At 42.4% G+C, this 18,458-nt stretch overlaps 1 protein-coding gene across 2 annotated transcripts in view; it reads left to right on the forward strand.

Moving 5' to 3' along the window:
• The window catches only part of Atp6v0e1 (ATPase H+ transporting V0 subunit e1), a 34,662-nt gene extending 19,200 nt beyond the window's left edge, over positions 1-15,462 (forward strand). The window contains exons 3-4 of one of the 2 annotated variants that reach the window (XR_012442871.1): positions 5,176-5,331; positions 14,999-15,462. Coding sequence is in view for 1 of the 2 variants with exons in the window: in XM_020183683.2 (XP_020039272.2) it covers positions 5,176-5,269 (94 nt within the window). In the remaining variant the exon portion in view is untranslated. The remainder of the gene's footprint in view (positions 1-5,175; positions 5,332-14,998) is intronic. The other variant, XM_020183683.2, reaches the window with a different exon arrangement.
• Positions 15,463-18,458: the final 2,996 nt, after the last annotated feature.

Here is an 18,458-nt window from a genome sequence, read left to right on the forward strand (position 1 = left end):
ATGTGCTACCCTAGGTTTGCACAGAATAGCCAAGGAAGAACAACGTGGAAAGGATTCACGTGTCACTGGGGAAGGAATGGTTCACCACTGTTGGTCTGGCCAGGCCCACATTGGTCTGGATTTTGGATAAGCAGGAGGCCATTCCTGGAGTGCAGACAGTAGGGCAAGTGATCTGTGGCATAGCTGTGTCATGAGAATCCCTGTGCTGGTGCAAGCAGGAACTTCAAAGCTCATATTCCATGTCAGAAGAGCTACAGAAAAGTCATTGTCAGGCCAGGGCCACCATATCAAAGAGATACCATTGTCTAGTAGGCTTTGCCCAATGTTCTCACACCCACCCACGACCTCCAGCCCACACCTGCAATGTCCTTCCAGCTCTGGCTACCGACAAAGCAGAACATTGTGCTCACTTTAAGGAGAATAAGGGAATGCAGCTGTTTATCCCAACACATTGAAGTGTGCATTTGGAGTTGACCAGCAGGAAATTTCCTAATGGCTGCACAACTCACATGTGTCTAGCAGGTGGAGCTCTGTCCCTTTTAAGAGCTTAGCTAGGCTGGCACTGGTCCTTGCTACTCAGAAGGCAGAGATCAGGAGGATCGAGGTTCAAAGCCAGTTCAGCCATATAGTTCATGAGACCCTATCTCAAATACCTATCACAAAAAGGGCTGGCAGAGTGGCTCAAGGTGAAGGCCCTGAGTTCAAGCCCCATTACTACAAAAAAAAAAAAAAAAAAAGCTTACCTGATTAGATCAGGCCCAATTAGGATGTCTCCCTTTCTTTAAGCCTGCTGTATGCCACAATACAGTCCAGTCATAGGAGTGACTGTGCTGTCAACATTCATTGCTGCAAGGTTTATAGGGAATGATATGTACACTAGGGGGTGGGAACTTGGAGTATCTTAGAAAGCCGCCTGCCACAGGTGAGGGTGGGAGGAAGGTAGAGACATAATGACTCAGTACTATGTGAAAAACTCCTTTGTTAAATAAATACCTTATAACTCATTCCAAGGGTTGAATATGTTTTTAGCTGTCTCCCTGATAAAGGGAATAACTAGTGTTTGCTGACCATCTACTTGTCTGCCGGCACAGAGCACTTATTATCTCTTTCACTCTTAACACCTTGAGGCAAGGATTGTCATCTGCATTTTACAAGTAGGGGAAACAGGCTTGGGGTTATAATGTTACTTGTCTGGAGCCAGTCCACTAATACTTGGTGTAACTAGAATTAAAATCCAACTCTAACACTGAATCCTATATTTTCTAGTAGTGTTGCTGCTCTTGAAAGTATTGGTGTTGATTGGATGAAAGGGTTTGACTAGGTCATCTTTGTGGAGCCAAGCAAGTCACTTACCTGCCTTTTTGCTGTCTCATAAGAAACCCACCGGCAGAGGTCATTCTTACCATGGCCCTGGCTGGCTGGACAGTAGCTCAGAAGAGTTGTCCTAGCTGGGCTTTCTTCCAACAAGGAAGCTGAAGACAGTTCGATTCGTGTGTCACTGGGAAGTAACCCAGGCCTTTGTTCCCTGTACTTACTTCTCAATGTGGAACAAAAGAGTATTAGCTGTATTTATTTATTTATTGGCAGTACCGGGGTTTGAACTCAGTGTCAATGTGGAACAAAAGAACAAAGCAAAATTTGAGTGAGCCAGGTAGGGTCTTTTCTGTGTTGAGGGTGTGTTCTGTGCTTGGCCAGCGAGTGTTAGTAGGATAAAGCATCTGTGCATATTTCTACCAAAGCACACTCTTCTGCCATCTTGGTTTGTCTCTTAGAGCTCCTGTGTCCCTTGGGGTTGGCTCTCCTACAAGGACTCTACATCCTCAGAGCCCAGCAAGGAAGACAGCCCTGGTAAATAACTGTGGAATAAAAGAAGAAGCAGCCTGGTATACTGGGAGTTGGGAGTCCTAGACTCCCCCTTCCTCATCCTATCACTGATTTACCATGGGGTATTAAGCTCACTGGAACTTGGTTTCCTGATCTTTTTTTCTTTTTAGTTATATTTCAGGTAGGGTCTCATGCCTCAGTCCACGGTCCTCCTACCTAAGTCCTCCCAAGTAGCTGGGACCACAGGTGCATGCCTCCATGCCCACCTGGTTGGTTGAAATCAGGATCTTACTAACATTTTTGCCCAAGCTGGCCTTGAGCCACAATCCTCTACCTCTTGAGTGGCCAGAATTGACAGGCATGAGCTAGCTCCTGGCCCCAGTTTCCTCATCTTTAAAATGCAGAATGTTGACTTGAGCCCTGATCCATTCCAGCTCTGCAGGTCTCTGAACTGTGCTGCTGCACCAAAGCTGTCTGTGTAGCTTGAAATCTCTCAGATGGCTGCTTATGAGACTGGCCTTTGGGTTGTAAAGACATGTGGAACAGTTTAGGCAAACATGGAGGGTACATTTAGTTCCTTTTCTTGTACACATGAACTCATAGAGTCATTGGAATATGGTCTTTTCCTCCACCCACTTCCATTAATTCATAGTGATTTTTTTTTTCCTCCTTCCAGTGCTCTTCATCTGTATCAGCTTTAAAGGGAAATTTTAAGTCAGGAGGTAGTCAGAAGGGTGGGCAGAGAGCTCAGCTGGTTAGAGAAGGAAAATTCCTCTGAAATTTCAAATGAGCTGGCCTGGACTGTTTCCCAAGGAATTTTCTTAAACTGCGGTTCGTTGGTCTTTGTTTTGTTTGGGGTTTTTTTTTTTTTTTTTTTTTTGCTTGATTTGAAACATTAAAAATCCTATCTATATTTAGTAGCCTGAAGCAGAAGGATCATGTGGACTCAGGAGTCCAGAGTAACCTGGGCAGCGTGACGAGACCCTGTCTCAAAAAAAAAAAAAAAAAGTAAAAGTAAATTCAGAAAGTCTCCAAATACCGACTTGAGCAGCAAAGTGATCTTCATCTTGCTTCTGGATCTTTATTTTTACTGCAGGTACCACAGGCTTGTCATGGACTTAATCAGTATTCAGCAGGTAGATTCTTTTTTCTATAATTCCCAGTTTGAATTTAGCTAAATTCATGTCTTTTGAAATGGTCACAATTAAGATATTTCAAAAGGTCAGTTTTTTTATGGGACCATTAATCCACCTGGTTTCTGGCCTAGGACCTGCAATTACCTAGTTAGTATTATGATCATAGGCAAATTACTTAGCCTCTCTGCCTCAGTTTCTTTAATTGCATAGGGTGATAATGAAAAGATATGTTACATGTAAACTACAATATTAAAGTATTCCGAAAGCTCCCTGGATGACTTATCCCATCCATTTCTGCACAACACTGCCCCCCAAGTGCTGGGAAATGGTCTTTTTATTCCATGCTGTGACAAAAGCAATGAGGTTCTAACATATTTTCTATTTGGTGTTTCTAAGCACTGGCCAGTTTTCTTAGTCTCTTATGAAATACAAGCAACTATTTTTGCAAACAGCTTGTATTGGCTGCTGGGATTGGGGAGTTCCTGGGTTTGGGTGGAATTTTCCATGACTCTTAGCTCTGCACCCTGAGTGTTGACTGCGTCCACAGAGCTCTTTAGTGTGTCTGCCTGTGCCTTCCTCCTTTTCTTTCTGTGTAATGTCAGATGGATGTAAACCTAACCGCAAGTCTTGGTATTGTGTTTATGTTGAATACCCTAGTTCTTAGGATGGATCAGAGAATCCATCTACATTAACTTTTTGTTTACAAAGTGAGTCAGCTTGAGGTATCTCTTTTGGCCTGATTTTCTCAGGGATCATGTTTACTGTCACAAAACCACCTTTTGTGGGGTGGGGAGGGTAGGTGCCTGCCTTGTTTTTGTAGGCACCGTCTTCTACGCTGGTTCTCCCAGCAGTCTCTTCATTGGTGAGTAGAATTGGCCTTTTGATCTTTTTATTGGAAGGATTCCAAAAATTTAGCAAATGGGAGAAGAGACCCAACCCCTGCCTCATAGTGGCCTAGTTGGGTTTGGTAAGTTCCACTGCTGTAGGACAGTCTCCTTTTCCTTAGAAAGCAACTCCATACAGAGAGAATAGCATGTCACTAAAATTCATTCCCTCAGAACAGTTGGTGAAGGTCATGCTCCTTATTTACTATGCTCCCCCAATGAGAGAAGTTCTAATGGATTCATGTGTTTTGAATAGGAACTACAGGCAGCATGTATTCTACTTCATTCTGTGATAGGACAGCCACAGAAGCGTTGCCTTCTTCCGTGGCTGTCCTATCACATAACCCCATGACCATTTTCTATCCTTTTTCCCTGCGTTAGTTCCTTTATAGCGTTTATTATCTGACATATAAACTCTCTGAGGATAGTGACATTCCATCTTCTCCACTGTGTTCCTGGGGCCTGGAACCTAGAAAATGCAACAGAATGGCTTGAGTAGCTAGACGTTTATACACTGTCTTCCTGTTTGTTTTTTGCTTTGGTCTTAGCCAAGTTTCATTGGGTATACAAATTACTTATCAGGTTTACAACTATTTATTTAAAACTTTCTGAATGATGTAAGAAAAATATAAAGATAGCTTTGTGCTCTTTTCACTTCTAACCCTGAAGATCAGACACCTACTGTACTTCCTTCATAATTAGTTTGCAATACAGAGTATACGTAGCTATTTAGATTCTGAAGGGAGCAGCAGAGCTGAAGTGGTCATTTGGATCAGCTCTGCTGGGGCCACAGATGGGGGGCAACAGATAAACGGTGATGGTAATAAGTAAAGGGGAGCCTGACTGAGTATTACAGTCTAAATGGAAACTGATGAACTAGAGTCAAACCTTGGTTGTATCAGTAAAAATGGGTGTGTCATACAGGTTGTGAGCCTTAATATTTGGAGAATAAATAAGATAAAACTGACTTCCCTGAGCCTGGAAGTTGTGATGGTGATGAATTGTGATTGGGTGAAAAGATTTTGTGGTAAAAATACCATGAATTCAGGAAATCTTGAATATGTGACAAAGTGATCAGGTAAAGAGAGAAAAGACAGAGACACTATGAGGAAGCCTTACTGCTTTGTTGAGACACGAAGGCAAAACTTACTTGGGAAGTGTTTTCTTATCAGACACACTGCCATTAGCACAATGTATATTGGAGGTTTGTTCCAAGCAGAATAGATTTCAGTTTTACTAAAATGCTTTTTCTTTCTTAAATGAAAATGGTCAAACTCCATCCAACATGATTTCACCACTTTTTGTTCCTCTCTCTCTATCAATTTTTTTAGTTGGCTGATTGCAATTCTGGCCCAACTCAACCCTCTGTTTGGACCACAGCTGAAAAATGATACCATCTGGTATTTGAAGTATCACTGGCCTTGAGGATGAAGACCTGCTGCACAGCATCCAGTGGTTGAGGTGACTGTCCTTGGCCTCTCACATCGGTACTGTCAGCCAGTCAGCTAGAGTGCCTTGACTTTTCCTCATAATGCAAGAGCACACTGCTAAAAGCAAACGAGATCTGAATATCAGAAGTGTATTTAGAACTGAGGCCACTCTCTGTACCTAAATCTTAGTGATTTATCCATAAGATTCTTTTAAACTTGGCTATTACCTTGCCTTTTCAAAGAAAGAATTTGATTTCCAAAATTAAGCTTGCGTGCAGGCTTTCGGACATAAATCAGAAAAATGACTGTTGATACTTGGCATTGCAAGATGTGGCAACTGTAAGAAGTGACTAGTGAATTCAAAAATTAACATTTTGGGCCAGGCAGTGGTGGCTCATGCCTGGAATCATAGCTACTCAGGAGGCAGAGATCAGGAGGATCATGATTCGAAGTTAGCCTGCGGCAAGTAGTTGGTGAGACCCCCATCTCGAAAATGCCCAATACAAAACAAGGGCTTGGCAGAGTGATTCAAGTGGTAGAGCGCCTGCCTAGCAAGCCTAGCAAGCATGAGGCCCTGAGTTCAAATCCCAGTACTTCCAAAAAACCCACACATTTTGGTAGCCTTTGGAAGAAGACAAGTACCTTTTGAAAGTTGATCTTAAAATTGCAGCTTTCCTCTGGTTCTGTGGATTAGAGTGGTGAGCAGTGGTAGAGTAGAAAGGTTTGTTCTCTGCTGGGAGTCCAGAAAGTTGTCATTTAATTACTCCTCTGTCTCTGGGTTTCATAAAAGCAGTTCGTGCCAGTGCTTAAGCAAATCACCTTCCACTTTCTCGGCAATGGTGCATCTTGAGTGGGTCTGTGAGTCAAACGCTGCCTCACAGCAGGAGATGCGCCATCCCTAACTCCTGTTTCTAGTGATGCTAAGATGATTGCTGGGTTCAGACAGTGGCAGTCTTCTTCTTTCAGTTGTTCTTTGTCAAACTTTCAGCCGGCAATTTTATCCATTGGTGATTGTAGTCTATGTTAATCATTTCAGTAGAAGTTGAAAAATGTTTATTTTCTAGTTTTATCATTATTTCCAAATGAGATTTGCTAAGATGGTTCTATAAAGACAAGCTTTCCCTCATCAACTGTGGTTGCTTAATGCCTTGAAATACAGACCATCAGGGAAAAGCAAAATACAGATTAGGTCTGTATTTCAGAGTGAGATGTTGATGCCCAAGTAACTTCTATGTGTCCAATAAGATTTTCTTCTTCTTTTACATAATTTTTTTGTGGTTTGTTTGTTTATTTAGTTCAGGGATTGAACCCAGGACCTTGCACATGCTAGCCTGTGCTCTACACTTCAGCTATGTCTAACCTTTTTTTTCTTCTGTTTGGGTCTTGCTTTATAGCCTAAGTTGGCCCTAAATACATGACCCTGCTGCCTCTGCCCACCCAGTGTAGGGATGCACCGTACCAAGCTTTCTATGTCCTTTTAATGTTAGTTTTTGTTAGTTCCTTACTTTTTGGCAACATCAAGATGTCCAGATCCCTCTTGAATATTTTCTGTACCAAACTTGGCTTCTGCTATTCCTTCATTATTGAAAGGGTCTCTGGCTTACGAGTCAGTCCTCAAGCCCAGTAAACATGATTTCTTTCGGTGGGAATATTTAAAAAACAAAATCTGATTGCTAAGTGTGTTTATTGCTACTGGGGTGTCACTGTTTCTAAGATCTTTCAGTAGACTGAGTCAGGAAGTATATATCATTTTTGGTTATTTTTATTTTTTCTGATAGTGTCTTGCTATGTGGCCCAAGCTGGCCTCAAACTTAAGATCTTCCTCCCTCAGCCTCCCAAATGCTGGAATTACAGGTGTGTACCACTGTGTTTTTAAAAAGCAAAAAGGAAAAAAAAAACTAAACAAACCCACAAACAAATATGAGTTTATAGTAGTAATTCTAAATTAAATTTAACATTGTGGGGATTTTCCTTCTTTGTTTTCATACTTGAGTATCATTTACATATACTGATACCTTGGTTCCTAATATTCTACAATATATAAAAATACTTTAAAAATAATAACATAGCTTTAAGTTTATCAAATACAGTTTAAGATTACTTTGCTACTTTGTTCTTAGGATAAATAAAGAACAAAATACAGCTGGGCACCAGTAGCTCATGCCTGTAATCCTATCTATTCAGGAGGCGCAGGTATCAGGGAATCACAGTTTGAAGCTAGCTAGAGGCAAATAGTTTGCTCACAAAAAAGGGCTGGTGGAGCTGGTTCAAGGTGTAGGCCCTGGGTTCAAACCCCAGTACCGCAAAATAAATAAATAAGAACAAAACGCTAGCCAGGCATGGTGGCACATGCCTGTTATCCCAGCATTTGGGAAGCTGAGGCAGGAGGATTGTGAAATACAGGTCAGGGTATGCTACGTAGTGAAACCCTGTCTAAAACACAAAACAAAACAAAAAGAACAAAATGCTGAATTAGTTTGGTTGGTTGATAGGTTGGTGGGTGGGTGGGTGAGCGCATGGGTGTTTTTTCTGTTTTGTTTTGTTTTTTATTGTTGTTCGCAGTACTTGGGGTTGAACCCAAGGCCTTGATGTGCTAGGCAGATGCTACATTCCCAGCCCCAAATGTGGTTTTCTGAGGTCACTTGAAATGATTATTCCCTCTAATAGTTATGTCCCAATTTGATGCACAGTTAGATTAAGTTGTTTTGTATTTATTTTTTGCTAGTCTTGAATATACAATTATAAACAAGTTGTATTTGAGAAAATCTGTCCTTCCATTGTTTCATTTTACAAAGATTAAGCAAATACATTCATTCATGTCTATGTATACATATGTATCACACATATACATTACTGGTACAGAAAAGATACAGTGTTATATATGCCATTCTCTACCTTGTTTTATTCACCAAACCAAACAGGCTAGAGACTGCTGCTTTCTGATAGACAGATATCTTCCTTATCTCCTCCTACAAACATTGACACCATTTTGGGTATCAATTCTGACCCCAGATGTGCAGGGTTCTCACACAACACACAAGCAGTCACTTCTGCAGTGGACACCAGCGGGGTGTCCTCTAATCCAGTTAATTTCTGAAGCTGTACCTGGAGATAGTGTTCAATCCTACAGGAGGAGGACTCAGTCCTCAAGGCTGCTCCTCCTGGTAATACCAGTAGCCCCAGGTTGTCTCACTTGTGCTTTGGACTCACAGTATAAATCGGGGTTCCCACATCCCCTCTTCATGTTGGATTTCAGTGGCTCATGTTTACTGGCTTATTATAAAAGATTTTTTTGTGTTTGTGGGACTGGGGTTTGAACTCAGGGCTTCACACTTACAAAGCAGGCATTCTACCACTTGAGCCACATCTCCAGTCCATTTTGCTCTGGTATTTTTAGAGGGGTTCAAGCTGATCTTGAACCACAATCCTCTAATCTCAACTTCCTAAGAAGCTAGAATTAGAGATGTGAGCCACCAGTACCAGGTATATAAATAATTTTATAATCAATACCACTGAAGAAACAAGTGGTGGAAGGGGCCCACTACTTTCCAGGAACCTCCATATGTTGGGCTTCTCTGGGAGCTCCCCAAACCCTGTCCTTTTGTTTTTTATGGACGCTTCATCGCATATCTAAGGCCAAGGAAACCCACCAGGGCCTGTCTGCTAAGGGAAATCTATGGCATCTCTGCAGTATTTCTCCCTCTAGAGTATGGGCAGGACCCTCTGGAATGATGAGGGTCTGTAAACTACCATTAGACAAGGGAGACCGGAGAAGTTCTTTATGGCCTGCTCCAAGACAGAAAGACAGAGAAGTCAGTGTTTTCTGTGGCCTGCATTGAGGAGGGAGTTTTGACCTAGGAACCGTGGAAGAAAACCATACAAAATATGTTATACTGTTGTAGGTTAATCCCAGTGTTTTGCTGTTACTGATAAAGCCATTCTATGTATATAACATTTTTTATTTTTGCCAGTTACCTTTGATTCCTTGAAAATGGAATCTCTGGGTTACTGGAATATTCCATTTTCCTAAACATTACAGTCTCTCTGATAGGGGCTGTTTGGGGTGGGGTTTTTTGGTTTGATTTTGGTGGTGATGGTGGTGGTACTGGTGTTTGAACTGAGGGCTTCGAGCTTGCTAGGCAGGCACTCTACTACTTGATCCTGGGACTGTACCATTTTTACATTTCCATCAGCAATATATGATAGTGCCTGATTCCCACAGCAGGGATTTTGCCAATCTCATAGGTAAGTAGTCAGCCTTTTTTTTCCCCTTAGAGTTTCTTTTTTCCCCCAAACAAGTTTTCTTGTTACTATTTTGCAGTGTTGGGGTTTGAACCCAATGCTGCACATGTTAAGGAAGCACTCAACCGCTGAGCTAAGCCTCCAACCCCCAAAGGAGTTTTGATTTCCTGTTATTGTAAATTTTTTTAATGGTAGTCCTAGGGTTTGAACTCAGGGCCTCAAACTTTATGTACAGCTTTCATTTGATTCATGTCATTTTTTTAATGTTCCTTTTTATTAAGCTGTTGTGTCTTCAGCCCTTCACACTGTGGTGAATGTTAGGTGAGGCTGATGATTGGAGTTTACAGCTGAGAACGTCAGTCTTGTGGGATCTGGTTCCAGCATTGCCTTTTACTTCTATAAGCTTCATTTCCTTCCCTTCCAGTGAGAGAAATGGGCCCTTTGACACCAAATACCACTGAGTATATGGATCTGAAGTGGTTTCATCTGTCCCTTCTTTTCACCTGTGTCCCTGTTAAGGTGACACATTTCTGACGTTTGCACTGTGGTCCACAGCATAAACACAGGCTGTTTCAAATCTGTACTAAAGGTCATTTCCTTAAAAATTTCAGGAAGTAGGAAGGCACATCTAGGGGCTCCCTAATGATGAACTTCGTGTCATACCTCTTCTGCACTGAACAGAATCACAGGGGTACCATATAACTCAAGGCCTTTGAAACTGTCACATCAAGATATCTAATATAATGATGCAAGTCCGGGGCTGAGGCAGGAGAAACAGAGATTGCAGACAGACTGATTTACTGTCTTTTTCACCTGGTATTAGAGCAGACTACACTCTGAAGATGGACCTCAGTTTTCTTTGCAGCAAAATCAGAAGATTGGGTTCTATTTACCTTTTCAACTTTGAACTTCTACATTTCAAGATGATAAAGAAGTACAGAAACCAAATTTGGCCCTTCCTTTACTGAGAGGGGAAAGTGTTGATTTTGCATATGGTTTCCTTAGGAGGCTGGATTTGAAGAGTAGGCACAACCCAATAAGCTATTGAGAGAACAATGGGGATTGGTCAGGAAAGCTTTAGAATATTTCCTTTTTGGTTTTGGGAGGTGTTGTTTTGTTTTGTTTTATACTGAGGATGGAACCCAAGGTCTTGCACTTGCTAGGTGCTTTACCACCCAGCAGCAGTATGCTGTTCAGATCTCTTGCTACTTTAATTGTTGAAATTCTCTTTCCTATCCGAAGAACTGAACATGGGTAATGAGAGTCTAGTTATACACATCATGTTTATTAGCTGGAAATCTTGTCCAGAATTCCTAAGAATGGTGATCCCTCTATCTCTGTCCCCCTGCCAGCCCTGTCTGCTTCTCCTCTGTGTCTTGAGATATAGATGGAGCTGTTACATTAGGCTCCTGCTGTTTTATTGATGTTCACCTTCCCACAGCCTTGGGACATATGGCACTAATATGGAAACTCCTTGGAGTGAGTTTGGCTTCCCATCCTGTGTCCTGGAAGTTAGATGGATTACCATATCACTGTTATCATAATAATCCTACTCCTAACAGTGCACACCATAATCCTAAAGGGCAGAAAGTCCATTTCATTAAAAACTCAGGAGAAGAGAGGAAATGAGGCCTCTGCCCTGTGGGAGCTGCTTTTCTGTACATTCCAAAAATGTTTGAGAGCTTCAGGTGTATACCACTAAGTAGGGATTTCTAAGAAGACTGGGCTTTGAAGGGGTTTGTAATCTGTTAGGATGTTAAAATTAAGCCATACCTGAGGAAAGTTAATCAGTGCAAGATGTTTTGTGGTTTAAAGTCATTCTTTTATTCTGATCTTTCTGCCACCATTTTAGACTCAACCATGTCTCTGTTTCAGATCCCCATGTCCTGGTTTTCTCTGTCTCCTCTTGATCAAACCCAGCTGCCCTTGTTATGCCTCTTTGTCTGCCCTTCCTTTACTTCCTTCCTCCTTCAGGCACCCTAATTTCTGACCCAGATCGCTTCAGCGCTGAACCACCACACCTGGTCTTATTTCTGCAGTGGTGTGTCTACAGAGCACCATCCCATTTTACCTACTAAGGAAGGTGCAGAAGTTGTCAGTAGTTCTGGGCCCTAAGAAGGATAGTTCTGTTGTTTTTAACCTGAGGTTCCCATTTTAAGGCCTACATGCCCCTTGAAATGCAAAGTCAAATATAAGTACAAGCTTTTGTCAGGGTCACCAAAGATAGCAGGAGCCACAAAAGATGAGCACAAGATAAGATCATCTCTGCAGGATAGCCCAGTTCTCTAACTTGCCTTCTAGGCCTTCCCAGCCTGGCCTCCCCCACCCTTTCATCCTTTCTTCTCACTGCTTTCCCGCCTGCCCTGCTGGTTCCAGCCCTACTGTCATGTTCCTGACCTAGTTTAGCTTTACTTGACCTTTCCTTCCTCTCACTACCCTACCACATTCATGTAGAAAGTAGATTAGTAAACACATTCCTTGCACACAGTCTAGCTGCAAGTTTTGTTCTCAGTGTTTACTGATGCTTTTTCTTTAGCGCCCAGCTCCCATACCCTTGCATTTCCTTTCTTGGCCACTTTGTTTCAAAACTATTTCTTTTTTAATTTGACATTTATTTTCTCATTTAATCTTTGTAGTAATTTGTGAAGTAAATAAGATTTACTCTTTTTCTTTTTTTTGTGGGGCTGGGGTTTGAACTCAGGGCTTCGTGATTGCAAAGCAGGCACTCTACGCCTTGAACCTTATCTCCAGTCTCCAAAGTGATTTCTTTCATCTCTAAATGTAGTTAGCTCTCCAGTTTTTGCCACTCATTGGGTACATTGCCTCAAATTTTGTTCAATACATGTACCTTTAGTTTCTGAGTTTGGTTTTTTTTTTTTTTTGATTTATCATACATTAATAACGTGAGCGGATTCATTGTGATAATTTCATACATGCATACAATGTACCTTGAACAAGGTCATTCCTCTGTTATATTCCCATTGTCCCTGTCCTCTTCCCTCCTCCTTCAAGCAGTGTTTGGTGAGCTTCATTATACAGTTTTTTGTTTTTGTTTGTCTTTTTTTTTATTTTTCATATGTGCATATAATGCTTGGGTCATTATACAGTCTTCATATTTATATGTGCAGCAAACTTTAGTCCTCTTCACCCCTGTGTCCTTTCCTTCCCCTGCCCGATCCCTAGTTTGCTTACCTCCTGTATAAGACTTCCTTACAAATCAAAGCAAAGGAGTTATTTTGTAAACGTATCCAAAACGAGAAAATAAAGATAAAAGCTGAACCCCCTAACATACAAATCCTTTAAGAGATACATTCATATGGAGGACCAGGGGAATGGTTCAAATGGTAGAGTGTCCTATATTCAAAACCCAGTACCACACACAAAAAAAGCCAAAAAAACCAGGAAATAAAGAAATACCTTCACATCGCTTGCCTGAAAAAGTTCTTCCTTCTGGCCTTAATGTTTTTGTTATCTTCACTTTCAGTTTTATACCTGGTAGTAACCTTACTGATTGCTTTCTTTTACAAGATGAAAGCCCGAGTCCATTGAATTCCCCAGGGTCACCCCCACACAGCTGCTGCTTATCAGAGAGGTGATTGTGAGCTTTCTAATTTATTCCACAGTCACATCGCACAGCCTCTGAAGCGTATTTTAAACTTTTTTTCCCTGAAAGTGAAGGCCTATTTTTCTCCTTTTTGATTCTTTGTCAAAAAGAAAAAGTCCCAAATGATGAGAAAGTCTATAATCAGTGTCCTTTGCAGAAGATTAGCACGCAGAACATCCATGTACTTGCTTTAATGTTCTCAGGTAGTTTAGACTCTACCTAGGACAGAGGCTAGCAGCTGTTCTGCTAGCCTGGGGGGAGGAACAGAAAATGATCTTCAGAATGAAAGGTTTATGAAGCTTTCAGACCTCAAGAAACAAATCACTCTGGTAATCACCACCACTTGGCCTGATGTTATTTTCCTAATGCATTGTAGAAACAGTCCTTGAATTATGTTTTTCTTTCATTTTCTTTTTGCAGTGTTGGAGACTGAACTCGGGACCTCACGCATGCACTCTATCACTGAGTGCCTCAAATTACATCTGGCATTGAATGTATTTTGTTGTGGTATTCAGAAATTTTATGATTAAGCTGGCTGAGTAGCTAAAGTGGTAGAGCACCTGCCTAGCAAGTGTGATGCCCCGAGTTCAAACCCCTCCTCCAGTACTCTCTCTCATGCACACACACACACACACACACACACACACACAACCTTCCTTTTGAACTGGCGGAGTGGCTCAAGTGTTAACGCCTGTCCAGCAAGCGTGAGGCCCTGAGTACCACCAAAAAAGAAAGAAAAAAAATTATGATTAAGAATTGTTTTAGCCAGGCATAGTGGCTTCAGCCTATAATCCTAGCTACTCAAGAGGCACAGATTGGGAGGATAGGCTGGAAGGGGAGTTCTTGAAACCACATCTCAAGGGGAAAAAATGGGTGTGATAGCACACACCTGTCATTCCAGCTATGGTGAAAAGTTTAAAATAGGAGGATTACTGTCTAGGTAAAAAGTAAAATCCTAACTCAAAATATCAAGAGCAAAAAGAGCTGGAAGCATGGCTCAAGTGGTAGAACACCTGCTTAGCAAGTGCAAAACCCAGTGTTCACAACTAGTAGTTGCCAAAAAAGCAAATTTTTGGCTACAATAACAAAGCATCTCTCCCTTTCAAAAAGTAAAAAAGAAAAAAAAAATGACTAAATTAAGCCAGAGCTGGTGGCTCATGCCTGTAAATCCTAGCTACTTCATGAGGCTGAGATTGGCAGGATTGCAATTCAAGGCCAGCTCAGGCAAATAGTTCGAGAACACTTTGAGAGACCCCCATCTCCAAAATAACCAGAGCAAAATTAGCTGATGAGATGGCTCAAGCATTAGAGCTCCTGCTCTGCAAGTACAAAGCCCTGAGTTCAAACATCAGTTTCACTATAAAAACAAAAATGTACTAAATCAAAGAGCATGCTGTGTATTGAAACCCATTCTGTTTAAGTATTTATTGAGTATCTACCTCTTGTTATTGGCCTGGTAATTTCCTGTTGTTGTTGAGACAGTCTTGCTATGGTCAGTCTCAAACTTGCACTCCTACTTCAGCCTTCAGAGTGCTGGGATTGCAGGCACAGTACTGAGGTTTGAATAGTGTCTCCTGTTGGTAGACAAGTACTCTAACACTTGAGCCACGCCCCCAGCCCTTTTTGTTTCACTTGATTTTTGAGATAGGGTCTCCTGATTTTGTTTGGGGGTGGGTAGCTTTTCTTTTGAGATAGGATCTTGCTAACTTTTTTCCCTGGGCTGACCTCCAGCTACCAGTCCTCCTCATTTCTGCCTCCTGTGGTAGTTGGAATTTCTGGCATGGGCTACTGTGCCCAGCCCTGATCAACTTTATTGACACTCTTGGCTCTCCTAAGGACAGTTTGAGGACCAGTTACTAGAATGGTTTTGTTTTGCAGGTCACGAAGAGAATTCCTTCTAGATGCGAAATCGCCTCCAAACCCAGACCACCTTCTTTGACTTGCCTATTTCGGGTATCATCTGCCTTAAACATTCACACCACATTTGAAGATGTAATTCTACAGTGCAGTATTTTTAAGTTCACCTTTTTTTACACTTTGATGAATGATGTGCCTTCTTTACCAACTCTACAAAATGTGTATTCATTCTTCTGAGAGAACGGTGCTGCTCTGAGAACTCTGTTGCTCTCGTCTGTAACCTTCGGATTTGCAGATAGCTCCTGCCAGCTCATTGCGTGGAGTCAGCGCTGTGTTTACAGATTGCTGCAAGACAAGTAGGACGCCAATGGGGCAGAGGAGAGCTTGCTCACGGAGAAGCCCCGTCCAGGCAAACTTACACCAAGCTGTACTTTCAGGATGACTTTCTTCTGCCATCTTTTGGAATAAATTATTTTTCTGCTTTCTGTGGAAGTCTGGCTCCGGTGTTTATAAAGCTCCTTTTTCTAAGCTCTTCTTTCTCTAGATAATGCCTTTTTAATAATGGTATCGTTGTCTAAACTTAGGTTGGATGTATAAGGTCTACCATGTAGTTTGAGGTGCCTGAAGAGATCGGTAAGTACTTGTCTTAATCATTCAGTAACCCTTGGAGGGCCTGCTGCACACAAGACACTAGAGGAATCGCAGATGTTGAAGTTGGGGTCTCCGCAAGTTCAAGAGCTGATATGCTGTTGGGAGAGAGATGGTCAATGTGCGTAGGGCTATAATTGATCTTTGTTTAAAAGGGTGTAGTAGCATACACCGATATTCCCAGCTACTCAGAAGGCTGTGGTGGGAGGATCTCTAGAGCCCAGGTGTTAGAGGCCAGCCTGGACAACATAGGAAACCTGATCTCAAAAAAGATTACCAGCTGGACACTAGTGGCTCACAGTTGTAATTCCAGCTACTATGGAGGCTACTAACATTGGGAGGACTGCAGTTCAAGGCCAGCCTGGACAAATAGTTTTGAGAAACCCCATCACCAGAATGACTGGAGCAGAATGGACTGGAGGTGGGGCTCAAGTGGTAGAGCTCCTGCTTTGCAAATGCAAAGTCCTGAGTTCAAACCCCAGTCCACCCAAAAAAAAGAGATTACCATGGTAAACAGGTTTAGGGTAACTTCCAGCCAAGAGACAAGGCAGTGAATGTGACTGAGGTAGAACCATCATACTCTCAGCACAGGACAAAATAAATCCAGAGTGATTAAAAAGCCTTGGTCTTGGGACAGTGACTGTGTTTTACTAGCAGGCATCTCAGTAATTCACAAATTGAGGGGTTCAGTTAGAGGTTTTTTTGCTGTGCCGTTATTTTTGTTTGTTTGCAGGACTCGGCATCAAACCTAGGGCATCATGCACACTGTATTTGTTTTAAGAAACTAAAAATTAAGTGGGTTTAATTTTCACCAGCTCATGGTTTCTTGAGAGCCAGCCAACACTGGATTTCCTGTTTTGCAGTTTGTACTTTTCTATTCCTCCCAAACTCTCTGAACTCATTACTTTGCTATTCTGAAGACCAAAGAGAGTTTCAAGTTGAAGTGTCTCTTCTGCTTTCATTTCTTTACTTTCATTTTTAACTTTAAGTTTTTCTGAATGTTGGGTTGGGGGTGTAGTTCAGTGGAATGGTTCCACCTCCAGCAGCACCCACCCCCAAAAAATGTTTTAAGAGTTGGACAACTCCATTCTTTACACTTCTAGCCAAAGGAGCTATTTAGCTGATTTCATAGACTCCATAAAGCACTGAAGGTCTGAAGTTGAGGGCTGTGGTGATGTATGTGAACCGCACTGTTTTATAAGTAAGGAGTCTGAGTTTAGACAGGGAGATTTCTTCTCTTGTTTGACGCTGGTCAGAGGCAGAGTAGAGCAGTACCTGTTTTCTAATCCCAGGCATTTTCCCTGGCCACCCTGCCTTGCTGGGAGTTGCATTAGCCAGGAGGCAGCCTTGGGTCTCTGGTGGGAGGGAGGAATTCTGCCATCCATGCTGCCTCCCACTGGAATAATTTATGTGACCCTTAATCTGTATTTGTCATCTAAGAAAGCAGTGCTGGTGGTTGCTGTGGGTACAGAAAGGGATGCTACAGCTTTGAGTTCTGAGCAGAGGGTGTATGACTCCAGTGTAGCTGTGTGCCCAGATTGACTAAATCAAGCCCTGTAGCCCATGGTCACTGGGGGTCACTCACACCACAGACTGTTTTCCAACAGCCTGCAGTATTTGTTTTTAAGAGATAAGGTCTCCTTACATTGCCCATGCTGATCTCAAACTCCTGGCCTCAAACCCATCCCCTGCCTTGGCAACCTGAGTAGCTGGGACTACGGGTGCACATCACTGTGCTTGACTTCATGTGGTGTTTGCCATCTTGAGTTGAGCACATGACATTCCCTGATAGAGAGGGGTCCTCCTGGGTTCAGCACAGGAGACTTTAGCTGTGACATGCCTCTGAGGCTGTGACGTGGGGCTGCTTTGGGGACTTTCCTTACTAGTGACCATGCTTTGGCAGGTTAGTGGTGCCCCTGTTGAAGTCACAGCATACAACCCTGGCCTGATCCAGGTCCCTGAGTTCTGTCTTACTCTGTCACTTTGTTCTGATCCTCTTTTACACTTGCTCTAAATGAATTAGATATTGGGAAGGGAACTGGATTCTATTGCTTATTAGTTTGCTCTTGGTCTTATTTGTCAGTTGGTGGGGTCACTTCCTGCAGTCACCAGTAAGGAAGATAGTGTGTTGGCTGTGCTAATAACAGGGGACCAACAGGAGATGTGAGCATGGAAGGGATGGTGCTGTGCTGGTGAGGTTCTGACGGTTCTGCAGTGGAGTATGTGGAGCTCAGCCTTCTAAGGAAGTAACAGTTCAAGCTATTTCCAGTGTTTGCTGTCAACCCCACTGCCACTTCCTCCTGACGAGGCTCTTCTAGCCTCAGCACAAAGCAGGAGAGCATGCAGCCTGTGAGAAAGAAAGGAGGTCGTTCCTAGCCAAATTGAAGGTGAGGCCTATTAGAAAGATTGACCCAAAGACCAGGTGCTGTGACTATGCCATCACCTCACTGTGTTGCTGCTGGGAAATGAAGGAATAACAAAATCCACTCAGATTTTGAGTGTTCCCTTTGTCCAGGAAGTCACTTTGCCCTTGCCTGTTTCCTCATTTATGAAATCCTTTTTTTTTTTTTTTTTGAGACGAGCCTTGTTATGTAACCCAGGCTGGTCTTGAACCTGCTATCCTTATGCCTCAGCCCACAGAATGCTAGAATTACAGGCAGCACCACCATGCCGAGCCAAGCCTCACTCTTACAATGGAACAGTTTTGCTACAGCATGACCTGGCTCAGTCAGAGTCTAAGATAGATGTGAATCTGTGTCCTTTCAGTACCTTACTCCAGTGCTCGTCAGGGCTCAGGAAGCAGTGCCTCCAGCCCTCTGGAAGGATGTGGAAA

This window comes from Castor canadensis, chromosome 16 (assembly GCF_047511655.1).
Source record: "Castor canadensis chromosome 16, mCasCan1.hap1v2, whole genome shotgun sequence".
Taxonomy (NCBI): Eukaryota; Metazoa; Chordata; class Mammalia; order Rodentia; family Castoridae; genus Castor; species Castor canadensis.